This window comes from Aotus nancymaae, unplaced genomic scaffold (genome assembly GCF_030222135.1).
Source record: "Aotus nancymaae isolate 86718 unplaced genomic scaffold, 86718_ANA_hifiasm-v0.15.2.pri h1tg000010l, whole genome shotgun sequence".
NCBI classification, from domain to species: Eukaryota; Metazoa; Chordata; class Mammalia; order Primates; family Aotidae; genus Aotus; species Aotus nancymaae.
This window is the reverse complement of record NW_026988421.1, coordinates 60,005,129-60,027,484: the sequence shown is the minus strand read 5'-3', so window position 1 is coordinate 60,027,484 and position 22,356 is coordinate 60,005,129. Positions and strand designations below refer to the sequence as shown.

Here is a 22,356-nt window from a genome sequence, read left to right as displayed (position 1 = left end):
CTGGTCTTGAACTCCCAACCTCAGGTGATCTACCCACCTTGGCCTCCAAAGGGCTTGGATTACAGGTGTGAGCCACCACGCCTGGCCCGGAATACATTCTTAATATACACAATAGTATTGATGAAACTCAAATGCATTATGCTAAATGAAAGAAGCCAGACTCAAACAGAGCAGACTTATTTGGGTGGTGCAACAAGCCCCACTGAAGGTGGGAGTCCCTCTGGATGTGGTGGCTGCTGTACCTGATCCTCTCTCTGGTGAAAGGGATGGTCTCATTGTCTTTCTTCCAGTAGAACACAGGTGGGGGCATGCCTATCACGCGGCACTCCAGTCTCACGGGGTGGCCTTCGGGAACACCACAGTTCTGTAGTTTCTCCAGGATCACAGGTGCTTTCTTCACCTCTTTGGCTGAGCAAGAGAAGGGTCATTCTTTTTCTTTCCTGTTTTTTTTTTTTGTTTTTGTTTTTGTTTTTGTTTTTTTTTAAGACGGGGTCTGGCTCTGTTACCCAGGCTGAAGTGCAGTGGCACCATCTCAGCTCACTGCAACCTCTGCCCGCACCCCTCCCCCACCAGATTCAAGTGATTCTCCCACCTGAGCCTCCCAGGTAGCTGGGACTACAGGTGTGCACCACCACACCTGGTTAATTTTTGTAATTTTAGTAGAGATGGGGTTTCACCATGTTAGCCAGGCTGATTTCAAACTCCTGACCTCAGGTGATCCACCTGCCTTGGCCTCCCAAAGTGCTGGGATTACAGGCGTGAGCCATTGTGCCTGGTCGAGAAGGGTCATTCTTATTAGAATAGTAAGTACTTTGAGGTTCATGCCTCACACTCACCACAGTTCTGGAAGTTAGCAGAGTGGGCGTGCACCCACCTTACCTCCTGATCAGATCACTCCTCATGTCTCTTAGTGAGGATCACTGCCTTGATAAAAGCTTCAGAAATGGTTTAACAGACAAAAATAAATGGGCAACCATCTCTGCACATGCCATGAGAGGCAATACTTGAGGATCTGGGTAATACACACGGGATGCAAATGCTAGGAATGGTGGAATTAAAGGAGTTTCTTTTATATCTCAACAGTAGATTTTGAGAAACCATATATTCTATTCCCTAAAACAGATTTTGCGGGGAGGAGTTTTATTTTGTAGAAGACAATAATTTTTCCACAAAAATATGATACCTACAGAATAATACTATTTTAAGAAAACACACACAAGACAAGGAGTATTTTAAAAATTTGGCCAGGACAGATTTAGGTAAAGGTACCTCGTATCTCAAGGTTCCAAAGTCAATGTTTTTTAGCAAAATAGTGGAATAAAGGTAAAAACCTGAAATCAATGTATTCTCGCAGAATGAGATTTTCCTATTTTATTGGTGAGAAGACATTAAAGGTGAGAAAAGGAAAAAGATATACAGAGGAAACTGCCACTAGCCTGCAGAGAGGATTAGCCAGCTGAAACCACCCTGATTTTCTCTTCTTTTACTTTTACTTTTCTTTTTTTTTTGACACAGAGCCTTGCTCTGTCACCCAGGCTGGAATACAGTGGCATGGTCTTGGCTGACTGCAACCTCTGCCTCCTGGATTCAAGCAATTCTCCTGCCTCAGCCTCCCTAGTAGCTGGGATTACGGGTGTGTGCCACCACCCTTGGCTAATTTTTTTTTTTTTTTTGAGATGGAGTCTAACTCTGTCACCAGGCTGGAGTGCAATGACATGATCTTGGCTCACTGCAACTTCCATCTCCCAGGTTCAAGTGATTCTCCTGCCTCAGTCTCCCAAGTAGCTGGGACTACAGGCTCGCACCACCATGCCTAGCTAATTTTTGTACTTTTAATAGAGACAGGATTTCATCATGTTGGCCAGGATGGTTTCGATCTTTTGACCTCGTGATCTGCCCACCTCACCCTCCCAAAGTGCTGGGATTACAGATGTGAGCCACCACGCCTGGCCTAATTTTTGTATTTTTAGTAGATGAGGTTTCACCATATTGGCCAGGCTGGTCTCAAACTCCTAACCTCAAGTGATCCACCTGCCTCGGCCTCCCAAAGCCCTGGGATTACAGGTGTGAGCCACTGCGTCTGCCACCCTGATTTTTTTACAGGGCCACACCGAGAGCAGGAGGAAGTCCAACACCAGAATTCCTGCATTCTGAAATTTATTTCTGGCTGGACTACTGCTCTGCAGGACTGGCACCTCCCAGGTGACAACGTCTTGTTATGCTTATCTGTAGGCATTACAGTGTTTTATTCTCATCATCTAAGAAGATAAGGTTTCATTTTTTAGATATTGAGTCAATATTTGTTGGACACCTTCCTTATTCCAGGCACTGAGATACGCAGAAGAGAGACAGCACTGGAGATGTGAGAAGAACGAGCTCAGCATCTCTTCAGGGAGGCAAAGAATTAACAGTTACACAGAAGGCCCTACCTGCTCTATGAATCTCTCCTTTTCTGAGTGCTATGGAAACACTTTATGGCTGTGAGGCTGGGAAGGAGTAGTTGTGCCTGGTGGATTCACTGTACCTTGCGGTGACATTTCAGTTAGGCCTTACAGAATGAGTAGGAGGTTGCCAGGCAGAAAATGACATTCAGGTAGAGAAATCTTTGGTGCAAAGGCATGAAAGCTCAGATAGGGGGGCGCGAAAGAGCCTGGTATGTTCCAGGAATGATGGACTGCAGGGCAAATAACTGGAATTTAGTGACAGCTAATTGCTTGACTGATTGATGATTACAATGACTCTCATTTATTTAATGGGTAATAGGCACATGGTACCATATTATGTTTTTAGATTACTGACATGTTTTTGAAAGTAATGTAGGAAATACTGCCCTTACCACAGTAAAGGGGAAACTGAGTTTGGAGTTAGTAGGGCAAAGGATGAAGGCATTCTGGCAGAGGCTCTGCGTATTTGGGCAGTGACTTTGGAGGAAGTTATGTTTAGGGGTCCCAGCAGCAAACCTTACCTACTACAGAGAGCTCCAGACTAAAAGAATTCTGCCCGGTTTTGTTGGTAGCAATGCACGTATAGGTCCCTGCGTCGCGCTGAGTGAGCGGGTCGATGAGCAGAGAGTGGACTCCGGTCTCCCTGACCAGCATCTTGTGGGAGGCATCTGGTAGCACAGGTTGGCCATTGAGTAGCCACGTCAGCTCCGGGGGCGGTAAACCACTCACCTAATAAACAACAGGACAGCTGAGGCCAATGACTGATGACAGGCGCATTTATTTGGTGGCTGAATTCTTTATCCTTGCTTGGCACCAAATAGTGAGAGAAAACATGGGGTGGTGAGAAACCTCTCTGTAGGGGCATTGAGAGAAAAGAGGGGTCTGAATAAATGGCTGCATGAATTTGAACTGTATGGTACTTTGACCACAGTTGAAGTCATGGTTAAACCTATTTGATTATACTCTAGATTAGAATAAATAAGAATCAAAAAGCAAAATAGATAGATATAATGGGCCTGCAGCATCAATTTCAGAGATGATATGCTGCTTACATACCTAATAGCCAAGAGAAAGGCCAGATATTTTATTTTTCTAAAAAAAAATAAATAAAAACAGGATGCATGTGCAGAACATGCAGGTTTGTTACGTAGGTATATGTGTGCCATGGTGGTTTGCTGCACCTATTGACCCGTCCTCTAAGCTCCCTCCCCTCTCCCACCCTCCAACAGTCCGTGGTGTGTGATGTCCCCTCTCTGTGTCCATGTGTTCTCAGTGTTCCACTCACAGTTATGAGTGAGAACATACGGTGTTTGGTTTTCTGTTCCTGTGTTAGTTTGCTGAGGATGATAAAAGGCCAGATATTAAACCAGAGTTCTCAAACCTTGCTGCATGTTACAATCATGTGGGAGGGGTTTAAAAATCCTGGTGCCCTGCTGGGCGCGGTGGCTTACGCCTGTAATCCCAGCACTTTGGGAGGTTGAGGTGGGCGAATCACGAGGTCAGGAGACCGAGACCATCCTGGCCAACATGGTGAAACCCCGTCTCTACTAATAATACAAAAAAAAAAAATTAGCTGGGCATGGTGGTGCGTGCCTGTAGTCCCAGCTACTTGGGAGGCTGAGGCAGAAGACTCTCTTGAATCTGGGAGGCGGAGATTGCAGTGAGCTGAGATTGTGCCACTGCACTCCAGCCTGGCGACAGAGTGAGACTCAGTCTAAAAAAAAAAAATTCTGGTGCCAATTTACCATGAATCAGAATCTCTGGGGATGGGACCCAGGCATGGGAATCTTTCAGAGTTTAGGGAGGGGGATGTAACAATCAACCCAAAAATTATTTAGGCAGCCACAGAGAGAAGAAGAACCACTGATAGAAGTGGACTCTTTATGAATGCTTAACCTCAAGCTTTCACTAATTTCCATCTAAGTCTTTCATAGCATTCTGCATCTATGGGGCAGAAAGGGTGACATAAGCTTCTCTTCATACTGAGAGATATCCATGCTGTTCAGCTAAAGCCCAGCCAAAAAATGAGAATGTAGAATAGCTAAAGGTAATGGAGGTGGATTAGTATGAGAAACCAGCTTCTGTTCTCATACACTACCTTGGAGCCATATATTCGTGTCTATAAATTTTCAAAGGCCACATATCACAACAATTCACTTCAAGGATGTGAAAATCACACCATATGGCTTTATAGTAATAAAGGTTTTCCAGACGCCATAGGAAAAGATTTGTATCTACGCCTTCTATAGCAGTCTAGAATTCTTAAAAGGCTTAGATGCAAATGTCTGAATTACAGTAGTCCTCCTTTTATTTAAAGTTTCAGTTACCCAAGGTCAACCACAGTCTGACAATATTAAATGGAAAATTTCAGAAATAAACAGTTTCTAAGTTTTCAATTGTACTTTGTTCCAAGTGGCATGATGAAATCTCATGCCGTCTTCCTCCATCCTACCCGGATATGAATCACCCATTTGTCCACCATGATGAAATCTCATGCCGTCTTCCTCCATCCTACCCGGGATATGAATCACCCATTTGTCCACCATGATGAAATCTCATGCCGTCTTCCTCCATCCTACCCGGGGTATGAATCACCCATTTGTCCACCATGATGAAATCTCATGCCATCTTCCTCCATCCTACCCGGGGTATGAATCACCCATTTGTCCACCATGATGAAATCTCATGCCGTCTTCCTCCATCCTACCCGGGGTATGACTCACCCATTTGTCCACCATGATGAAATCTCATGCCGTCTTCCTCCATCCTACCCAGGGTATGAATCACCCATTTGTCCACCATGATGAAATCTCATGCCATCTTCCTCCATCCTACCCGGGGTATGAATCACCCATTTGTCCACCATGATGAAATCTCATGCCATCTTCCTCCATCCTACCCGGGGTATGAATCACCCATTTGTCCACCATGATGAAATCTCATGCCGTCTTCCTCCATCCTACCCGGGGTATGACTCACCCATTTGTCCACCATGTCCACACCGTCTATGCTACCTGCCCATTAGTCACTTAGTAGCTGTCTTGGTTATCAAATTAAAAAAATAGTATTGGGCTGGGCACAGTGGCTAACACCTGTGGGCACTTTGGGAGGCCGAGGTGGGGGGATCACGAGGTCAGGAGTTCAAGACCAGCCTGACTGACATGATGAAATCCCATCTCTACTAAAAATACAAAAATTAGATAGGCGTGGTGACGAGTGCCTGTAATCCCAGTTACTCGGGAGCCTGAGGAAGGAGAATCGCTTGAACCTGGGAGGTGGAGTTTGCAGTGAGCCGAGATGGTGCCATTGCACTCCAGCCTGGGCAACAAGAGCAAGACTCTGTCTCAAAAAAAAAAAAAAAGAGTATATATACGGCTCAGTACTACCTAAAGTTTCAGGCATTCACTCCAGGGCTTGGAACAGGTGCCTCTCAGATAAGGGGTAACTACTGTGTGTCACCTCTTTGGTTGTCTTCTAAAAATGCAATTAATTTAATATAATACCAATGTAGTTTTCATTAATATATAAAGATTCAAAAATTGCACAAAATAATTTTGTCTGACATTAAATACTCCAAACGAGCCTTATGATAAAAAAAAAATAAGTGATCTCTCTCCCTTCCCCATCCCACTCTTCTCGGGGGGAAAAAACCCCACAAAACAAATACAAACAAAAATGAATGCAAACAAATACAAAATATGAACAGATCTGGAACCAAGGATGGGTACTGGAGTCTACCTTACAGTCCAGCCGACAGAGGCGCCCCTCGTGAGCTACCATATCCCCAGGAGCCTGCAGGAAATGTGGTCGGAAAAAGCGTTCCTGTAGGGGCTCTTTGTCTCTTTCTTGCACTCGGGACCTTCCCCTACAACAAGAAGCATGTTCAGGCATTAAACATAGAAATAAATTTAAAAACTTATGATGATAGGCATTTAGGCATGGGCTATAGGACCTATAGAGCAGATTTTTTTTTTTTAAGGGGGAAAGGGGAGGCTGGACCATAAACAATAAATAATGGTGTGCAGCTGATGTAAAACACAAAGTGGTAAGTATCTCATACACTATGGGATTGTCTTGTGAGATCTGCAATCAAATAAACAGGCTTAGCTTCTTTCTCTCATTCTGGGTTAAGTAGGCTCAGATCCCCTTGCTATGAGTTCGACCAGTTGTTCAAAAGTCATCAAAATAAACAAATAAATCAGTATTCAATCTGAACCTCGAAGGAGAGCCAAAAGAGAAGTCCTGTTTATTGCCCAGAGCAAGGCAGCTGCAATCCCTGTGCCTTTGAGTAATAAAATTTAACCCGGCTATAAATTATGGCAGACCATTAAAGATGACCATGAACTTAAACTGGATAAGACTGACCAACAGTAACAGCTGTTCTTAAAAAAGAACGGAGGAGGAGGAGGAGGAGGAGAATGTGGAGGGAGAGGGGGCAGGGTGAGGTGGCTCAAGCCTATAATCTTAGCACTTTAGGAGGATGAAGCAGGTTGGTTGCTTGAGCTCAGGAGTTTGAGACCAGCCTGGGCAACAATTATGAAACCTCGTCTCTACAAAAATTACAAAAATTAGCCAGGCATGGTGGCACACACCTGTGGTCCCAGTTACTTGGGAGCCTGAGGTGGGAGGATGGCTTGAGCCCAGGAAATGGAGGTTACAGTGAAGCGAGATCACACCACTGCATTCCAGTCTGGGTGACAGAGTGAGACCCCATCTCAAAAAAAAAAAAAAAAAAAAGAAAGAAAGAAAGGAAAAGAAATTACAGTTGCAATGGTGGTGAAATATCATATCTGAGACATAGGTCACTATTTTTGTTCCTTTGGTAAGTCACATTTAATTTCTCTGTGTCAGCAGCTATGGAATGCTTTGCTAAGACTTTGTGGCATCATAAGATTTAAGTGGAAAGCCAGGCTCTTTCTTCTTAGTGGTTAGTAAAATCAGAGAGGAAGAAAACCAGTTGTTATATTGGAGACAACAACAAAAACATTCCATCAATATACATTCAATCATTAAAGGTTTCTGTTTTATTAAACAAAAGATGGTAACTTACTTCAACGGGTCAGATTTACATATTATGTATGCAGGTGCTACTGATGGTTACAAATTTTGAACCATTAAAAGGGTGCCAGGTTGGGAGTGGTGGCTCATGCCTGCAATCCCAGCACTTTGGGAGGCCAAGGCTGGAGGATTGCTTGAGGCCAGGAGCATGAGACAAACCCAGGCAACATAGCGAGACACCTGTCTCTACACACACACACAGAAAAATTGAGCCCACATGGTGGCATGCGGCTGTAGTCTCAGCTAATTGAGAGGCTGAGATGGGAGGATGCCTTGAGCCTATGAGTTTGCTTCAGAGAGCTATGATCGCACCATTGCACTCCAGCCTGGGCAACAAAGTGACACCTGTCTCTAAAAAAAAAAAAAAAAAAAAAAAAAATCAAACTTAAAAAAAAAAAAACCCAACCCAGAGACTAGTGCTTGTTAAACTTTACTATGCTTGTGAATCACCTGGGAATTCTGTTAAAATGCAGATTGAGTCAGTAGATCCGGGCTGGGGCCTGAGATTCTGCATTTCCAACCAACTCCCAGGTGATGCTGATGCTGCAAGTGAAGGACTACCTTTAATTAAGAATGCATGGATCCCGTACTTTGGTGCTCATGATGGTGAGCAGGTGCCTGGAAAGGGCCTGGAGAAGGAGAATTCTTATTGTCTTTACCTGTGAGACTGACCCGCAGAGGTTAGTCGACTACGAATGGGCAAACTTTGTACCATCAAGTGGCCAGAACAGCTGATTCTCCCCTAACAAACAGAAAATGAACAAGATTAAAATAAGAATCCCACATTTTTTTCAATTTACATAAAATTTTCTGGACAAGAACATCATGAAATTTTGGCCATTATGAGTTTTTCTTTGGGGGAGAGAAATAAAAACAATAAAATATGATTTCTGAAATCACTGTTACAATTCCAGGGGGAGAGGTTTTTAAGAGTACAGTGATGACTTTCATTTTTAAACTGAGATATGAACAGCACAAAGGTAAAAAGAAATTTGAATTTTTGTGTACTTAACATCATTTGCAGTTATAATTCAGAAAGCATGGCCAAATATTTTCATATGATTTTCAACAGAGATTCTTCAAAACTAACATTTCAATAGGAATAGATGTAACAGTTTTGTACTTCCTATTCAAATAGTAATTGAAAATGCTTATTCTGCCACATCTTTTAGGGAAGTTTTAAGATTTGGCTTCATTCAGAAAAGGAAAGGAAAGGTTATGGCTTTCCAAGTTTTAAAAAACAAAACCATCCAAAAAAGTGGACATTATGAGTTTGAGGGACATTCACAAACCTTTGCAAAGTAATTTGCCTATTCACTAAAGAACAAAAATGACATATCATTCTTGATAGAATGATTGAAATAATGATATATTAACTCTTCAAGAGAATCAATGAGTTGAGAAACACAAGATTTAGTTCAGTAAGTCTGCAAGGTATACATAGTGAAGATATAGTACTAATGTCCCTTGATAAAGGCTGAAGGATTGAGTGACCCGTCAGTGGCTAACTGGTCTTTTAAGTTGTGTTGCTGTGCCCTAGTTACACACAATCACAATGCTTCTCATTCATTTTCCTCAGAAATCCTCAGTAACTCGCACTTCTCAAGGTCTCATTCACAACGACATCAACCGCTCCTTCCTCAGAGTGCAGCACAGCGCAGAACCCTGCGTCTCCACCTGGGGGTTGGCTGCCATGATGGTGTAGTTGCCATCGTCATCACTGGTGGTGGATTCAATGTGCAGACAACATGTCCCATCTCCTTCTCGTCTCATTTTGCAGTGCTCATTTCTCTTGGAAATCTGCTTCCCATCTTTGAACCAGTAAACCTGAAATGAAATATTATCAAGATGTACACTGTTTTGTTTATCTTTAGAGGTGAATGAACTAGGTTCTGGGCTGAGGTAAGGGCTGACTGCCATCTTTTAAGTGATCCATCCTTTATGAAGCACTTGGAAAAAAAGTTAGAAAACATATCAAAAATGACTGTATAGTATGCCCCTCTACTTGTACCTATATAATAGTATTTAATATGAAATATTATATTATTTAAGTCAAGAATCCAATATAATTTAGGAGTAAGATGAAGCTTTTGACTATTTTTCTTGTACTTCACTTCATACTTAGTTAAAAAAAGCCACCCTAAGGACCAGACATGTCTTCAGAAGCAAAATAAGAAAACCAGGAGACTGGATCTTTTCTCATTACCTTATTTACAAGCTCAAGTCTCCTGCAGTTGCAGATCTCAGCACTTAGAATAAGTCACTTTTCTAGAGTTTGTTACACTAAATGGAATGAGGCTAGGATTAACTTGCTAAATTTCTCATCTAACCAAAATGTAAATATCTGTGTGTGTGTGTATGTGTGCATTTATATGTTTTCACATGTGCACATCTATCTGCATATCTCATGTTAAGTTCTGTATGTGTGAAGGAGATCTCTCAAAGACAGAGGAGATAAAATACCAGTCACAGCTGTCCTCTTCTACTTTTCCTGGTTACCTAACCATACATGATAACACTATGCTAATGTTTATGAAAGCAGAGCGGAGAGATCCTCTGCCACAAACCATGCTGGGTGTAAATCCTTCTCTCAGCTGACTGCCAAAAAATCTGGTGACTCGTGATTTTTCAGCATCCAGTGATAACGATATGACATTTTCAGCATTTACCAACCTAAGAGTAATGATACAAATATAGTTTACTTTGTGTAAGAACAGGTACCTTGTGGATACTAAATAGATGTTAAGCAGACAGAAAAATAGCAGTTTGATGAGTTTGATGGCTATGAGAATCAACAGCCCAAAATATAGTATCATGATTAAGACATTTATTTTAAACTTTTATTAAAATTTGAACTTACCCATAAGTCTGATTTCTTTTTAGCCTGACTATTTAATGATCCCATTCCTGATTTTTTTTTAAGTGAAATTATCTGGGCTTTGCTAATTTTCTGATATGAGTTTTCATTCCCTCTGTAGATACTTCACTAGAGTCTGATAAGACTTTCTTACTAAGAGAGAAATTTATAGTAATAACTACCTACATTAAAAAAACCTTAGAAAGACTCCAAATAAATTAGCTAAAGAGGCATCTCAAGGAACAAAGCAAGAACAAACCAAATCCAAAATAAGTGGAAAGAAAGAAAGAAATAATAAACACAGAGCAGAAATCAATAAAATTGAGACTAAAAAAAAACACAAAAGACCAAAAATACAAGAGACGAAAGTTGTTTTTTTGAAAAGATAAACAAAATTGACAAACCTTTAGCTAGACTAAGAAAGAAGAGAGACGATCCAAATAAATAAAATCAGAGATGAAAAAGGAAACAATATAATTGATACCACAGAAATACAAAGGATCACTAGAGACTATTATTAACAATTACATGCCAGCAATTGGAAAGCCTGGAAGAAACTGGCAAATTCCTGGACAAATACAACCTACCGAGACTAAACTATAAAGAAATAATAGAAAACCTGAACAGACCAGACCAATAATGAGTGATGAGATTGAAGCAGTAATGAAAAAGTCTCCCATCCAAGAAAAGCCCAGGGCCTGATGGATTCACTGTTGAATTCTACCAAACATTTAAAGAACTAACATCAATTCTACTCAAACTATTTCAAAAAAATTAAAGAAGAGGGAATACTTCCGAACTAATTCTACAAGGCCAGCATTAACCTGATACCCAAACCAGTCAAAAACCCAATAACAACAACAAGACTACAGGTAAATATTCCTGATAAACACAGGTCCAAAAAATCCTCAACAAAATACTAGCAAACTGAATTCAACAACACATTGGAAAGATTATTCATCATGATCAAGTGGGATTCATCTCAGCTCTGCAAGGATGATTCGACATAGGCAAGTCAATAAACATGGCACATCACATCAACAGAATCAAGGACAAAAACCATATGATCATTTCAATAGACACTGAAAAAGCACTCAATAAAATTCAACACCGCTTTATGATAAAAACCCTCAACAAATCGAGTGTAGAAGTAACATAACACAATAAAGGCTATATATGACAAACCCACAGCTAATATCGTACTGAACAGGGAAATACTGAAAGCCTTTACACTAAGATCAGGAACAAGACAAAGATGCCCACTTTCACCACTTTTATCCAATATGGCCCTAGAAGTCCTGGCCAGACTAATTAGGCAAGAGAAAGAAATAAAGGGTATCCAAATTGGAAAGGAAGAAGTAAAATTATTCTTGCTTGCATATGACATGATCTTATACTTTAGTAAGACCTAGAATCTATCAAAAACCTCTTAGGGTAAACAAATTTAGTAAAGTTGAGATACGAAATCAACATACTAAAATCAGTAGCATTTCTATACGCTAACAGGAATCAATCTGAAAAACAAATCAAGAAAGCAATCCTGTTTACAATACCGACAAAAATAAATAAATAAAATGCCTAGGAATAAATTTAACCAAAGAAGAAGTTAAAGATCTCCACAAGGAAAACTATAAAACACTGAAAGAAATAGAAGAGGGCATGCACACACAAATGAAAAGATAGCCCATGTTCACGGATTGGAAGAATTAATATCTTTAAAATGTCTATGCTACTAAATGTGATCTACAGATTCAATGCAATCCCTATCAAAATACCAATGACATCCTTCGAAGAAATAGAAAAAACAGGCCGGGCGTGGTGGCTCGCGCCTGTATTCCCAACACTTTGGGAGGTTGAGGCAGGTGGATCACTTGAGGCCAGGAGTTCGAGACCAGCCTGCCCAACATGGAGAAATCTCATCTTTACTAAAGGGAAAAAAATTAGCCAGGTATAGTGGCACACAGCTGTCATGCCAGCTACTCAGGAGTCTGAGGCAGGAGAATTGCTTGTACCCAGGAGGTGGAGGTTGCAGCAAGCAGAGATCTCACCACTGCACTCCAGCCTGGGTGATACACTGAGACCCTGTATCAAAAAAAAAAAAAAAAAAAGAAATAGAAAAAACAATTCTAAAATTCATATGGAATCACAAAAGACCACAAATAGCCAAAGCAATCCTGAGCAAAAAGAACAAAGCTGGAGGCATCATGCTACCTGATTTAAAATTATAATATAAAGCTATAGTAACCAAAACACCATGGTACCGGCATAAAAACAGACACATAGACCAATGGAACAGAATAGAGAACCCAGAAATAAACCCATGTATTTACAGCCAACTCATTTTTGACAAAGGCACCAAGTACATACATTGAGAGAAAGGACAGTCTCTTCAATAAATGGTGCTAGGAAAACTGAATACCCATATGGAAAAGAATGCAACTAGATCTTCACCTTTCACCAGATAAAATATCCACTCTAAATATATCAAAGACGTAAATGCCAGGCCTGAAACTATGAAACTACTTGAAGAAAACAATGGGGAAACACTACAGGATACTGGTCTGGGCACATTTTTTTTTGAGTAAGACCTTAAAAGCACAGGCAGCAAAGGCAAAAATAGACAAATGGGATTACAGCAAGTAAAAAGCTTCTGCACAGCAAAGGAAACAATTAACAAAGTGAAGAGACAACCTACAGATTGGGAGAAAATATTTGCAAAGTATCCATCTGACAAGGGATTACTAACCAGAATAAATAAGGAACCCAAACAACTCAATAGCAAAAATCAAAGACTCTGTTAAAAACGGGCAAAAGACCTGAATAGACATTTCTCAAAAGAACAAACACATACAAATGGCCAATAAGTATATGAAAGAATGTTCAACATTACTAATCATCGGGAAAATGCAAATCAAACCCCAAGAAATATCATCTCATTACAGTTAGAATGGCTATTACCAAAAAGACAAAAAATAACAAATGCTGGCAGGATGTAGAGAAAGGGGAACCCTCACACACCGTTAGTGGAAATGTAAAGTAGTGCAGCTGTTACGGAAAACAGTATGGAGATTCTTCAAAAAACTAAAAATAGCCGGGTGCGGTGGCTCACACCTGTAATCCCAACACTTTGGGAGGCTGATGTGGGCGAATTACCTGAGGTCAGGAGTTCAAGACAAGCCTGGCCAACATGGTGAAACCCTGTCTCTACTGAAAATACAAAAATTAGCCGGGTGTGTAATCCCAGCTACTCAGGAGGCTGAGGCAGGAGAATTGCTTGAACCCAGGAGGCAGAGGTTGAAGTGAGCCAAGATCACACCACTGCATTCCAGCCTGGGCAACAGAGTGAGACTTTGTGTCAAAAAAACAAAAAACTAAAACTAAAAATAGAACTACCATATGATACAGCAATCTCACTGCTGGATATATATCCAAAAAAAAAACAAAAAAAAAAACTGAAATCAGTATGTTGAAGAGATATCTGCACTCCTGTGTTTATTGCAGCGCTATTCACAATAGCCAAGTTACAGAATCAACCTATGTGTCCATCAATGGATGAATACATAAAGCAAATGCGGGATCTATACACAATGGAATATTATTCAGCTATAAAAAAGAATGAATGAAATCCCATCATTTGCAGCAACATGGATGTAACTGGAGGTCATTATGTTAAGTGAAGGAAGCTAGACATAGTAAGACATATATTCCATGTTCTGACTTATATGTGGGAGCTAAAGGAAATGATCTCATGAAGGGAGTAAGTAGAATGGTGGTTACCACAGGCTGGGAAGGGTAGATGGGAGAGGAGAATGAAGAGAGGTTGGTTAATGGGTACAAACATACACTTAGATAGAAGAAATAAGTTCTAGTATTTGATAGTAGAGTGAAAAAATTATAGTTAATAATAACTTGTATATTTCAAAATAGTTAGAAGAGAAAAACTGTAATGCTCCCAATTCGCAAAAAAGATAAATGTTTGAGTGATGGATATCCCAGTTATCCTGATTTGATCATTACACAATGTATACATGTATCAAAATATCACATATACCCTAAAATATGTACAATTATATCAATAACAAATACAAAAAAGAAGAAAAAACAATGTGTATATTTCAAAAAGACCATCTTGAAGGCACTGTCTGTAGTTCCATGCTGTTAGTTGGCCAACTGGCTTGTCATCTTCTCCTACCTTTGGAACAGGTATCCCTACAATTTTGCAGGTGAATGTGACTGGAGAGCTTTCTGTGACCCGGAAGTGCTTGAGTCTCTTGTCAAAGATGGGAGCAATACACTTGCCCGTGGGGATCTCATCATGTTGAATTTCATCATCTGATTCATCAACAGGAGTACGTTCCAAGCGAAACTCGATTTCATTCATCAGCCTCTGCTCAAAGCTTGAAATTTTATACTCCTGTCAAAATGACAAATGTGTTTCAATTTCCATATGGCAAGGAAGAACATGTCCATCAGTATAATTGAGGAAGAAACTTTTTAAGATTCAGATGTTAGATGTACACCATGGAACCCAAATAAACCAGGTAAGTTCCATATCCAGTTTCTCAGCGTGGAGCACTAAAGGAAACTTCAGTGTGTCTCCTATAATCCCACATGGCCTTAGTGCATCCTGACTTTCCACCTGACATGCAGCCCCAGTAGAATTCTGTAGGAAATGGAAAGTAGATGGAATATAATTTTCTGAGTACTATTAGTGTTTCTTTCAATATGCAGAACTTTCCATGGAGTTATTTTGGCAAAGCTATTCTGAATTGCATTCTGATACATGCCTGCATCACCAACTTCCTGGCTCTACTGGATTTTTCCATCTTCACAATTGTGGAAAACCTGTCTTGAAAAACATTTCTCTATTGTAACAATACAAGATGATAGGGAAAAAAAGGCCAGGTGTGGTGGCTCATACCTGTAATCCTAGCACTTTGGGAGGCCGAGGTTGGGTGGATCACCTGAGGCCAGGAGTTCAAGACCAGCCTGACCAAAACTCTGTCTCTACTAAAAATACAAAAATTAGCTGAGTGTGGTGGTGCACACCTATAATCCCAGCTACTGGGGTGGCTGAGGCATGAGAATTGCTTGAACCCAGGAGGCAGAGGTTGCACTGAGCTGAGATCACGCCACTGTATTCCAGCCTGGGCAACAGAGCAAAACTGTGTCAAATCACCTCCCCAAAGCAGCCTCCCCAGATCCCTTTATCTAATGTAACTCCCCATTCTAATTCTCTACATAGCACTGGTTATGATCTAGTATTTTTCTTATTTATTGATTGAATGATTGCATCTCCAAGTGTTGGAATGTTACCTCCACAACAAGGATCTTGTTTGTCTTCCTTCTCCCTATATTGACAGCACCTAGAAGAGTCCCTGCACCATGGCAGTTGAGCGCTCAATAAGTATCTGAAGAACGAGTGAATACATGAATGAAATAGAAGCAATCACTTGTTCTGACATTACAACGTCTTTGAGGAATCTGGAGCCATGTGCTTGGGGTGAGACTGAGATCTTTGGTTAAACTTGTGACTCTAGTTAACCCTAATTTTATAATTTAGGGGAGCTCTATGGAGATGGTACTGGGATGCTCCTGAAATGGAATTTGGAAGCACACGGCCGATATGCACCTGACCCTAGTCAGTGGCAGAGTAACTGAGTTCAGGATTCATGCATTCTCAAGCTAAATCACATCAGTCATGTCCTCTAATTACTGTTGTCCTATACATTCAGTACAATCATCTGAATTTGGATAGAATTTTAATTTTGGAAATACAGAAACCAAGTGTTTCTTGATTTTAATTTCTTGAAACTAATTTTAAATCTTCCCCTCTCTGCTTCATCTCAAACTGGGTAAAAAAAAGTAAGTACTCAGCTCTTATAGGGTGGAATAAGTGATTAATTTCCAGTAAAGTTCATTAATTTTTAATCAGATCATTGAAGTCAGTTAATGTAAAATATTTTTACTGGATTCTGAAACCAGATTTAGTTGAAATGTATTAACATTATTTTCTACATTACAGGAATATTTTTGAGAAAAGCTAAGGCTTCCACGATTCACCTATTAGGTGGAACTATGTGAAACTGACTTTTTTTTTTTTTTTAAATGAGATGGAGTCTCACTTTGTCACCAGGCTGGAGTGCAGTGGCGCGATCTCGGCTCATTGCTACACCTCCTGGATTCAAGTGCGCCACCATGCCTGGCTAATTTTTGTATTTTTAGGAGAGACAGAGTTTCACCATATTGGTCAGGATGGTCTTGATCTCTCGACCTCATGATCTGCCTGCCTCAGCCTCCCAGAGTACTGGGATTATAGGCGTGAGTACTGGGATTACCACATCCAGCCAAAACTGACATTTGTGTGTGTGTGTGTGTGTGTGTGTGTGTATAACACAGTGTAGGTCAACAATGGTAGACTATCAGAAGTTTTATATGATTCAACCTAATTCTTCACAATCACTATATTTTCAATAAATATATGAAATGGTTTCAAAGTTTGAAGTATTTTCTAGACTTGCCAGTTTAAAATTACATCAGGAATGTTTTTTCTTTGTTGGATTATATTCATGATTCTAAATTGATATTACTTTTTAACAAATTTGGGTTTATTTAGTATATATATAGCAGATAGTATAATATATAGATAGTATATACAGTAAACAGTATATATGCATGTATACATATATATGCATATATACTATTTACATATGTAATAATAATAAATTGTGTGTGTGTGTGTGTATATATATATATATGTATATATATACATACACTATTAGTAACCAGGTAGTGAGAATACACTTGTAACTAGATTGTATTTGGAAGTTTCTACTGAGGCACCAAGATGGGTAGATATTAGAAAACAAGTGACTTTTGAGACACACTATCTTTCAGAAATTTCAAAGCAGGTTGCTTAAGGACAGCTTAGATCATTTCAACCTTTCACCTCCATCACAGACACAAGAGTCAGGAGGGAGAAGATCCAGCAAGAGGACTTTGGAGAGGGATATTAATGCCTGTGAGACGCCTACCTCCACCCCTAACCCTGGGGTACTTGTTTCCCCTCAAGTTTAGCAAGGGAGATTAAATGGATCCACTTGGAAAGCTGGCTATGCCTCCTATAGTTAAGAGAACATAGGGGTTTGCTGTCCGCTTCCTACCTGAGAAATCTAAAGAGTGAGGAGCAAGCTGGCTGTTTGCTGATGGGCCAGCAGAAGGCTGCATTGAGCGACCTACAGGCCTACAGTGTGCCAGGGCAGAGGGTGTGCCATGGTTCCCATCATGCACCTGTAGGGCACAGACAAGACAAAGCCAATGTGGGATCAGCTTAGGGCACTTCAGGATCAGGAAAGGAAGAAATCAGGAGCAGAAGTTAGGCCAGGCACGGTGGCTCAGGCCTGTAATCCCAGTATTTTGGGAGGCTGAGGTGGGTGGATCACTTGAGGTCAGGAGTTTGAGACCAGCCTGGCCAACATGGGGAAAGCCTGTCTCTACTAAAAATGCAAAAGTTAACAGGGCATGGTGGTGGTCGCCTGTAATCCCAGCTATCTGGGAGGCTGAGGGAGAAGAATCACTTGTACCCAGGAGGTGGAGATTGCAGTGAGCCAAGATCACACCACTGCACCCCAGTCTGGGCTACAGAGAGAGACTCCATCTCAGAAAAAAAGAAAAAGAAAAGAAAAAGAAACATAGAAGTTCGTGAAATGGGGGAGGAGGGAGCAAAAAAGAGAGAAGCTGCCCACACTTCCCTTTCTGGCTTTAGGTCTGCCACTTGTAGTTGTTCTTGGTACGTGGGATGGAGAAGGGGGTGTTCGTATGTGGCGTCTTATTTTTGAATGAGGATCAAACTACTGTTTACTACAAGGACTGGAGGTTGTTATATATTGCTGAATCAAGATTGTATTTTGCAGCAGAGTGGCCATAGAAGGTTGTAGAAACTTGGCTGGGCACAGTGGCTCATACCTGTAATCCCAGTACTTTGGGAGGCTGAGGCAGGTAGATCACCTGAGGTTAGGAGTGTGGGACCAGCTGATCAACATAGCAAAACCCTGTCTTTACTAAAAATACAAAAATTGGCCAGGTGTGGTGGCACGTGCCTGTTGTCCTAGCTACTCAGAGGACTGAGGCAGGAGAATTGCTTGAACCCAGGAGACAGAGGTTGCCGTGAGCTGAGATTGTGCCACTGCACTCCAGCCTGGGTGACACAGTAAGACTCCATCTCAAAAAAAAAAAAAAAAAAAAAAAAGAAGTTCATAGGAACTAAAAGTGGCTTGGAAGGATTCGAGATTGCCTTGCATTTGAAACTCCCAGGAGCACAAGGATTAGCCCTATCAGATAACTTTAAAGGAATAATATCAGACAAAAAAAAAGGTTTTAAAGAAATACTTGTTTAATGTACCAACTATGTAATATAATGTTTAAATTGCAGATGAGCAACAAAATAAGAATATGTAGGTTAAGAGTTTTCATGAAAGATATCATTAAATCTTTGGGAAATCAAACGTTAGGAACAAGGAACTATGCAATTGTATGACAGGGTATGTGGCCGGTTACTAAAGCACTGAATCTTGACATCTGAACTGTTAGCAAAAATGCACCCTACTCCCAAAGCAAGAATTGATGATTTTTGGTAGTGCTTTACAACAAAGACTTGGTTTATTCCAAGGATAACTACCCCTACTACACATAAATCAAGATTGCCATTTTTAATATGACTGGTGGGACTCAGATTTCAAAAGGAAGTTTGCAAACACAAGCAAGATGTTTAAATTAAATGTAAAGGCAGGGCATGGTGGCTCACGCCTGTAATCCTGTCACTTTGGGAGGCTGAGATGGGCAGATCACTTTAGGTCAGGAGCTTGAGACCAGCCTGGCCAACATGGTGAAACCCCGTCTCTACTAAAAATCCAAAAGTTAGCTGGGTCATGGTGGTGCACACCTGTGATCCCAGCTACTTGGGAGGCTGAGGCAGGAGAATCTTGAACCTGGGGGACAGACGTTGCAGTGAGCCGAGATCACATCACTGTACTCCAGCCTGGGCGACAGAGCAAGACTCCGTCTTAGAAAATAAATAAATAAATAAATAAATAAATAAATAAATAAATGTAAAGGTATTTTCTGCACAAAGTTTTCACTATCAATCCACTGTTTATAAATGTGCATTTTAAATGTTCAGTACTGGGTTTACGCTGTATTCTTCATTTTCCCTTGCCTCATCTCCTTTGTGAATAAAAACAGTTTTTGTGTCAGCTGCTCAGAAATGACATCTGCACTAAAAAAAAAAGAATATTTTTTCTGCATAAATCTGGCTTGTCACAGAAATTAAATCAATGAGAAATGACCTATCCTTTCTAGGCTCATGAATTGCACAGAATTAGAGTTGCTCTATAAAAGGGAATGAAAAGCTAAAAGTATTTACTTCAGAAGAATATGCCACTTGAAAACATAACCATTTTTTTAAAAAGATAATCCTCTTAAGGCTGATAATTTGACAACTTGAAACATTTGATTTCTGGGACACATTTGCAGAAGTTCCTTCAAATTGGTGGAGAGACTTTTTCTGTTGCAAATCGTAGTGTAATGATGCATCCCAATTGGATATGGTACTGCCGAGGTATGGGCCATGATCCAACATCACTGCCTGAGCTCACCACTGGCTTTCTCTACTCTGGGTTCTGAGGCTGGGCTTCAGGGGCAAATAATCAAACAGGATCAAGCCAGCTAGAAAACCTGCTCAAAGTGTTCCCAATAGATTCTGAGTATGATGTGCACCAAAAGAAAGCATTTCGTATTAGAGAAAGTGTTCTCCTTTTCTTTCTAGGACAGACAGCAAAAAATATTCTTAGATAAACTTGGAGGTAGGCTGGGCACAGTGGCTCAAGCCTATAATCCCAGCATTTTGGGAGGCCAAGGCAGCTGGATCACTTGAGCTCAGGAGTTTGAGACCTGCCTGGGCAAAATGGTGAAACTCCATCTGTACAAATAATACAAAAATTAGTCAGGAGTAGTGGCAAGTGTCTGTAGTCCCAGCTACTTGGGGGGCTCAGGTGGGAGGATTGCTTGAGCCCAGGAGGTGAAGGTTGCAGTGAGCAGAGAACGTGCCACTGCACTCTGCTCTTCAGCCTGGGTGACAGAAACTTGGAGGTTAACGTACCTAGAAGATGATTTCTTTTGCTGCTTATCTAACAATCACTTGTTGCCTACAATAGAAATAACCATTTGTCATAGCCTACCCTCCTCCCTGCTGCCAAATTCTTAGTAAGTACCTATTATATGCTAAACACTGTGATAGACACTGGGGATACAACATTCTGCAAAACCCAGACTCTACCTTCAAGGAGCTGGTATAAAAATGCTTTCAGGCCAGGTGGGGTGGCTCATGCCTGTAATCCCAGCACTTTGGGAGGCTGAGGCTGGTGGATCATGAGGTCAGGAGTTCAAGATTAGCCTGGGCAACATGGTGAAACCCTGTCTCTACTAAAAATACAAAAATTAGCTGGGCATGGTGGCGCATGCCTGTAGTCCCAGCTACTCGGGAGGCTGAGGCAGGAGAATAACCTGAATCCGGGAGTTGGAGGTTTCAGTGAGCTGAAATCGTGCCACTGTACTCCAGCCTGGGTGACAGAGCGAGACTTCATCTCAAAAAACAAACAAACAAACAAAAAACTTTTAATCCAATGTTGTACTTAAGAATAAAGAATTTTTAAAAGATGTGCAGATTTACTTTATACTTAAATGTTCGGTTAATACAAGAGTTTTGTTTAATTTCTGTGTGTTTTAAAAAGTTTTCATCTTGATAAACCCCATCTTTCAAAAAAAAAAAAAAATACAAATGATCAGGATGTGGTGGCTTACACCTGTAGACTGAGCCACTGGGGGTGAGGCTTGAGTCTGGGAGGTCAAGGCTACAGTAAACGGAGATTGTGCCACTGCACGCCAGTCTGGGTGACAGAATGCCACCTGGTCTCAAGAAAATAAAAAAAAAGTTTTCATCTTTTTAAATCAACTGATTAAATTGGATCGTTACCATAGTGGGTAGTATCCACCATGAGATGTAATCAGAATCTATATAGTCAAGTGAACTATTTTCCATAATTTTGCAACAAATCCAAACTTTTCTACCTGGTTAACAGTTTTATCACCTTATCTGAAACTAATGTAAATCCCGTAGTGGTGGGTTGATTCAGCAGTGTTCGCTAAGCACCTACTCTGCACCACGCACAATAGGAATGAAGCAACTAACAGCGTACCTCCCAATCCGAGCCCTCAGGAAGGTCCTGACTGGTACATTCTGTTGGGTCCATAGCATGGGATACAGAGACACTTCACTATCCCAGCAGCCAGGGCCCTTCAATGCCCAAAGCGGGCAACATAAAGTCAGTGGCCTTACAAAGTGGAATGTAAGGCCAATGTGAAATTCTTTTTAGAAAAGGAATGAATGGCATGACTGTTCATGGCTCACAAAAGAGGAGTGTCATAAAGAATTCATGGTAAGAGATAAAAGAGGTAAGCCTTAAATAGAAGAACTGGCTGAACAGCTTAGAGAAGAAGGAGATTAGAGGAACAAAAATTAGGTACTGTTTTTTTCCCTCCGTCACATAGGGCAGTATCTGGAAACTGCAGATAGTTTTAAAGAAATATTAATGATAATAATAAAAAGCAGGGGGTGTGGGAGGACCAAATAAAGAGATGGAAAGTTTCCAGAGAAATGAGGTCAAGGAGGAAAGTTGGAATAAGACATTAGCTGGGGGTAGAGGGAGGGGAAATGGAGATTAGAAATTATTAAACAATCAACATAGCTAGTCAACAAATATTTGCTAGGTGCAGAAGATCACGCTAAATCATGTATGAATTAAAATCATTTGTCATGAAAGCTCCATTATGCTTTGCGATCCTGGATTCTTCTTTTTTTTTTTTTGAGGCAGAGTCTCGATTTGTCACCCAGACTGGAGTGCAATGGCACAATCTTGGCTCACTGCAACCTCCACCTCCTGG

General features: G+C 40.8%; 1 protein-coding gene across 2 annotated transcripts in view; it reads right to left on the bottom strand.

Annotated features, from left to right (window-relative positions):
* Nucleotides 1-22,356, bottom strand: part of MYPN (myopalladin) — a 108,356-nt gene that overhangs the window by 20,800 nt on the left and 65,200 nt on the right. For both annotated transcript variants that reach the window (XM_064374176.1, XM_064374177.1), the window contains 6 exons: nucleotides 14,552-14,773; nucleotides 9,180-9,329; nucleotides 8,162-8,244; nucleotides 6,183-6,309; nucleotides 2,966-3,173; nucleotides 243-408 (listed from right to left, as the gene is read on the bottom strand). In XM_064374176.1, coding sequence (XP_064230246.1) covers nucleotides 243-408; nucleotides 2,966-3,173; nucleotides 6,183-6,309; nucleotides 8,162-8,244; nucleotides 9,180-9,329; nucleotides 14,552-14,773 — 956 coding nt within the window. The remainder of the gene's footprint in view (nucleotides 1-242; nucleotides 409-2,965; nucleotides 3,174-6,182; nucleotides 6,310-8,161; nucleotides 8,245-9,179; nucleotides 9,330-14,551; nucleotides 14,774-22,356) is intronic.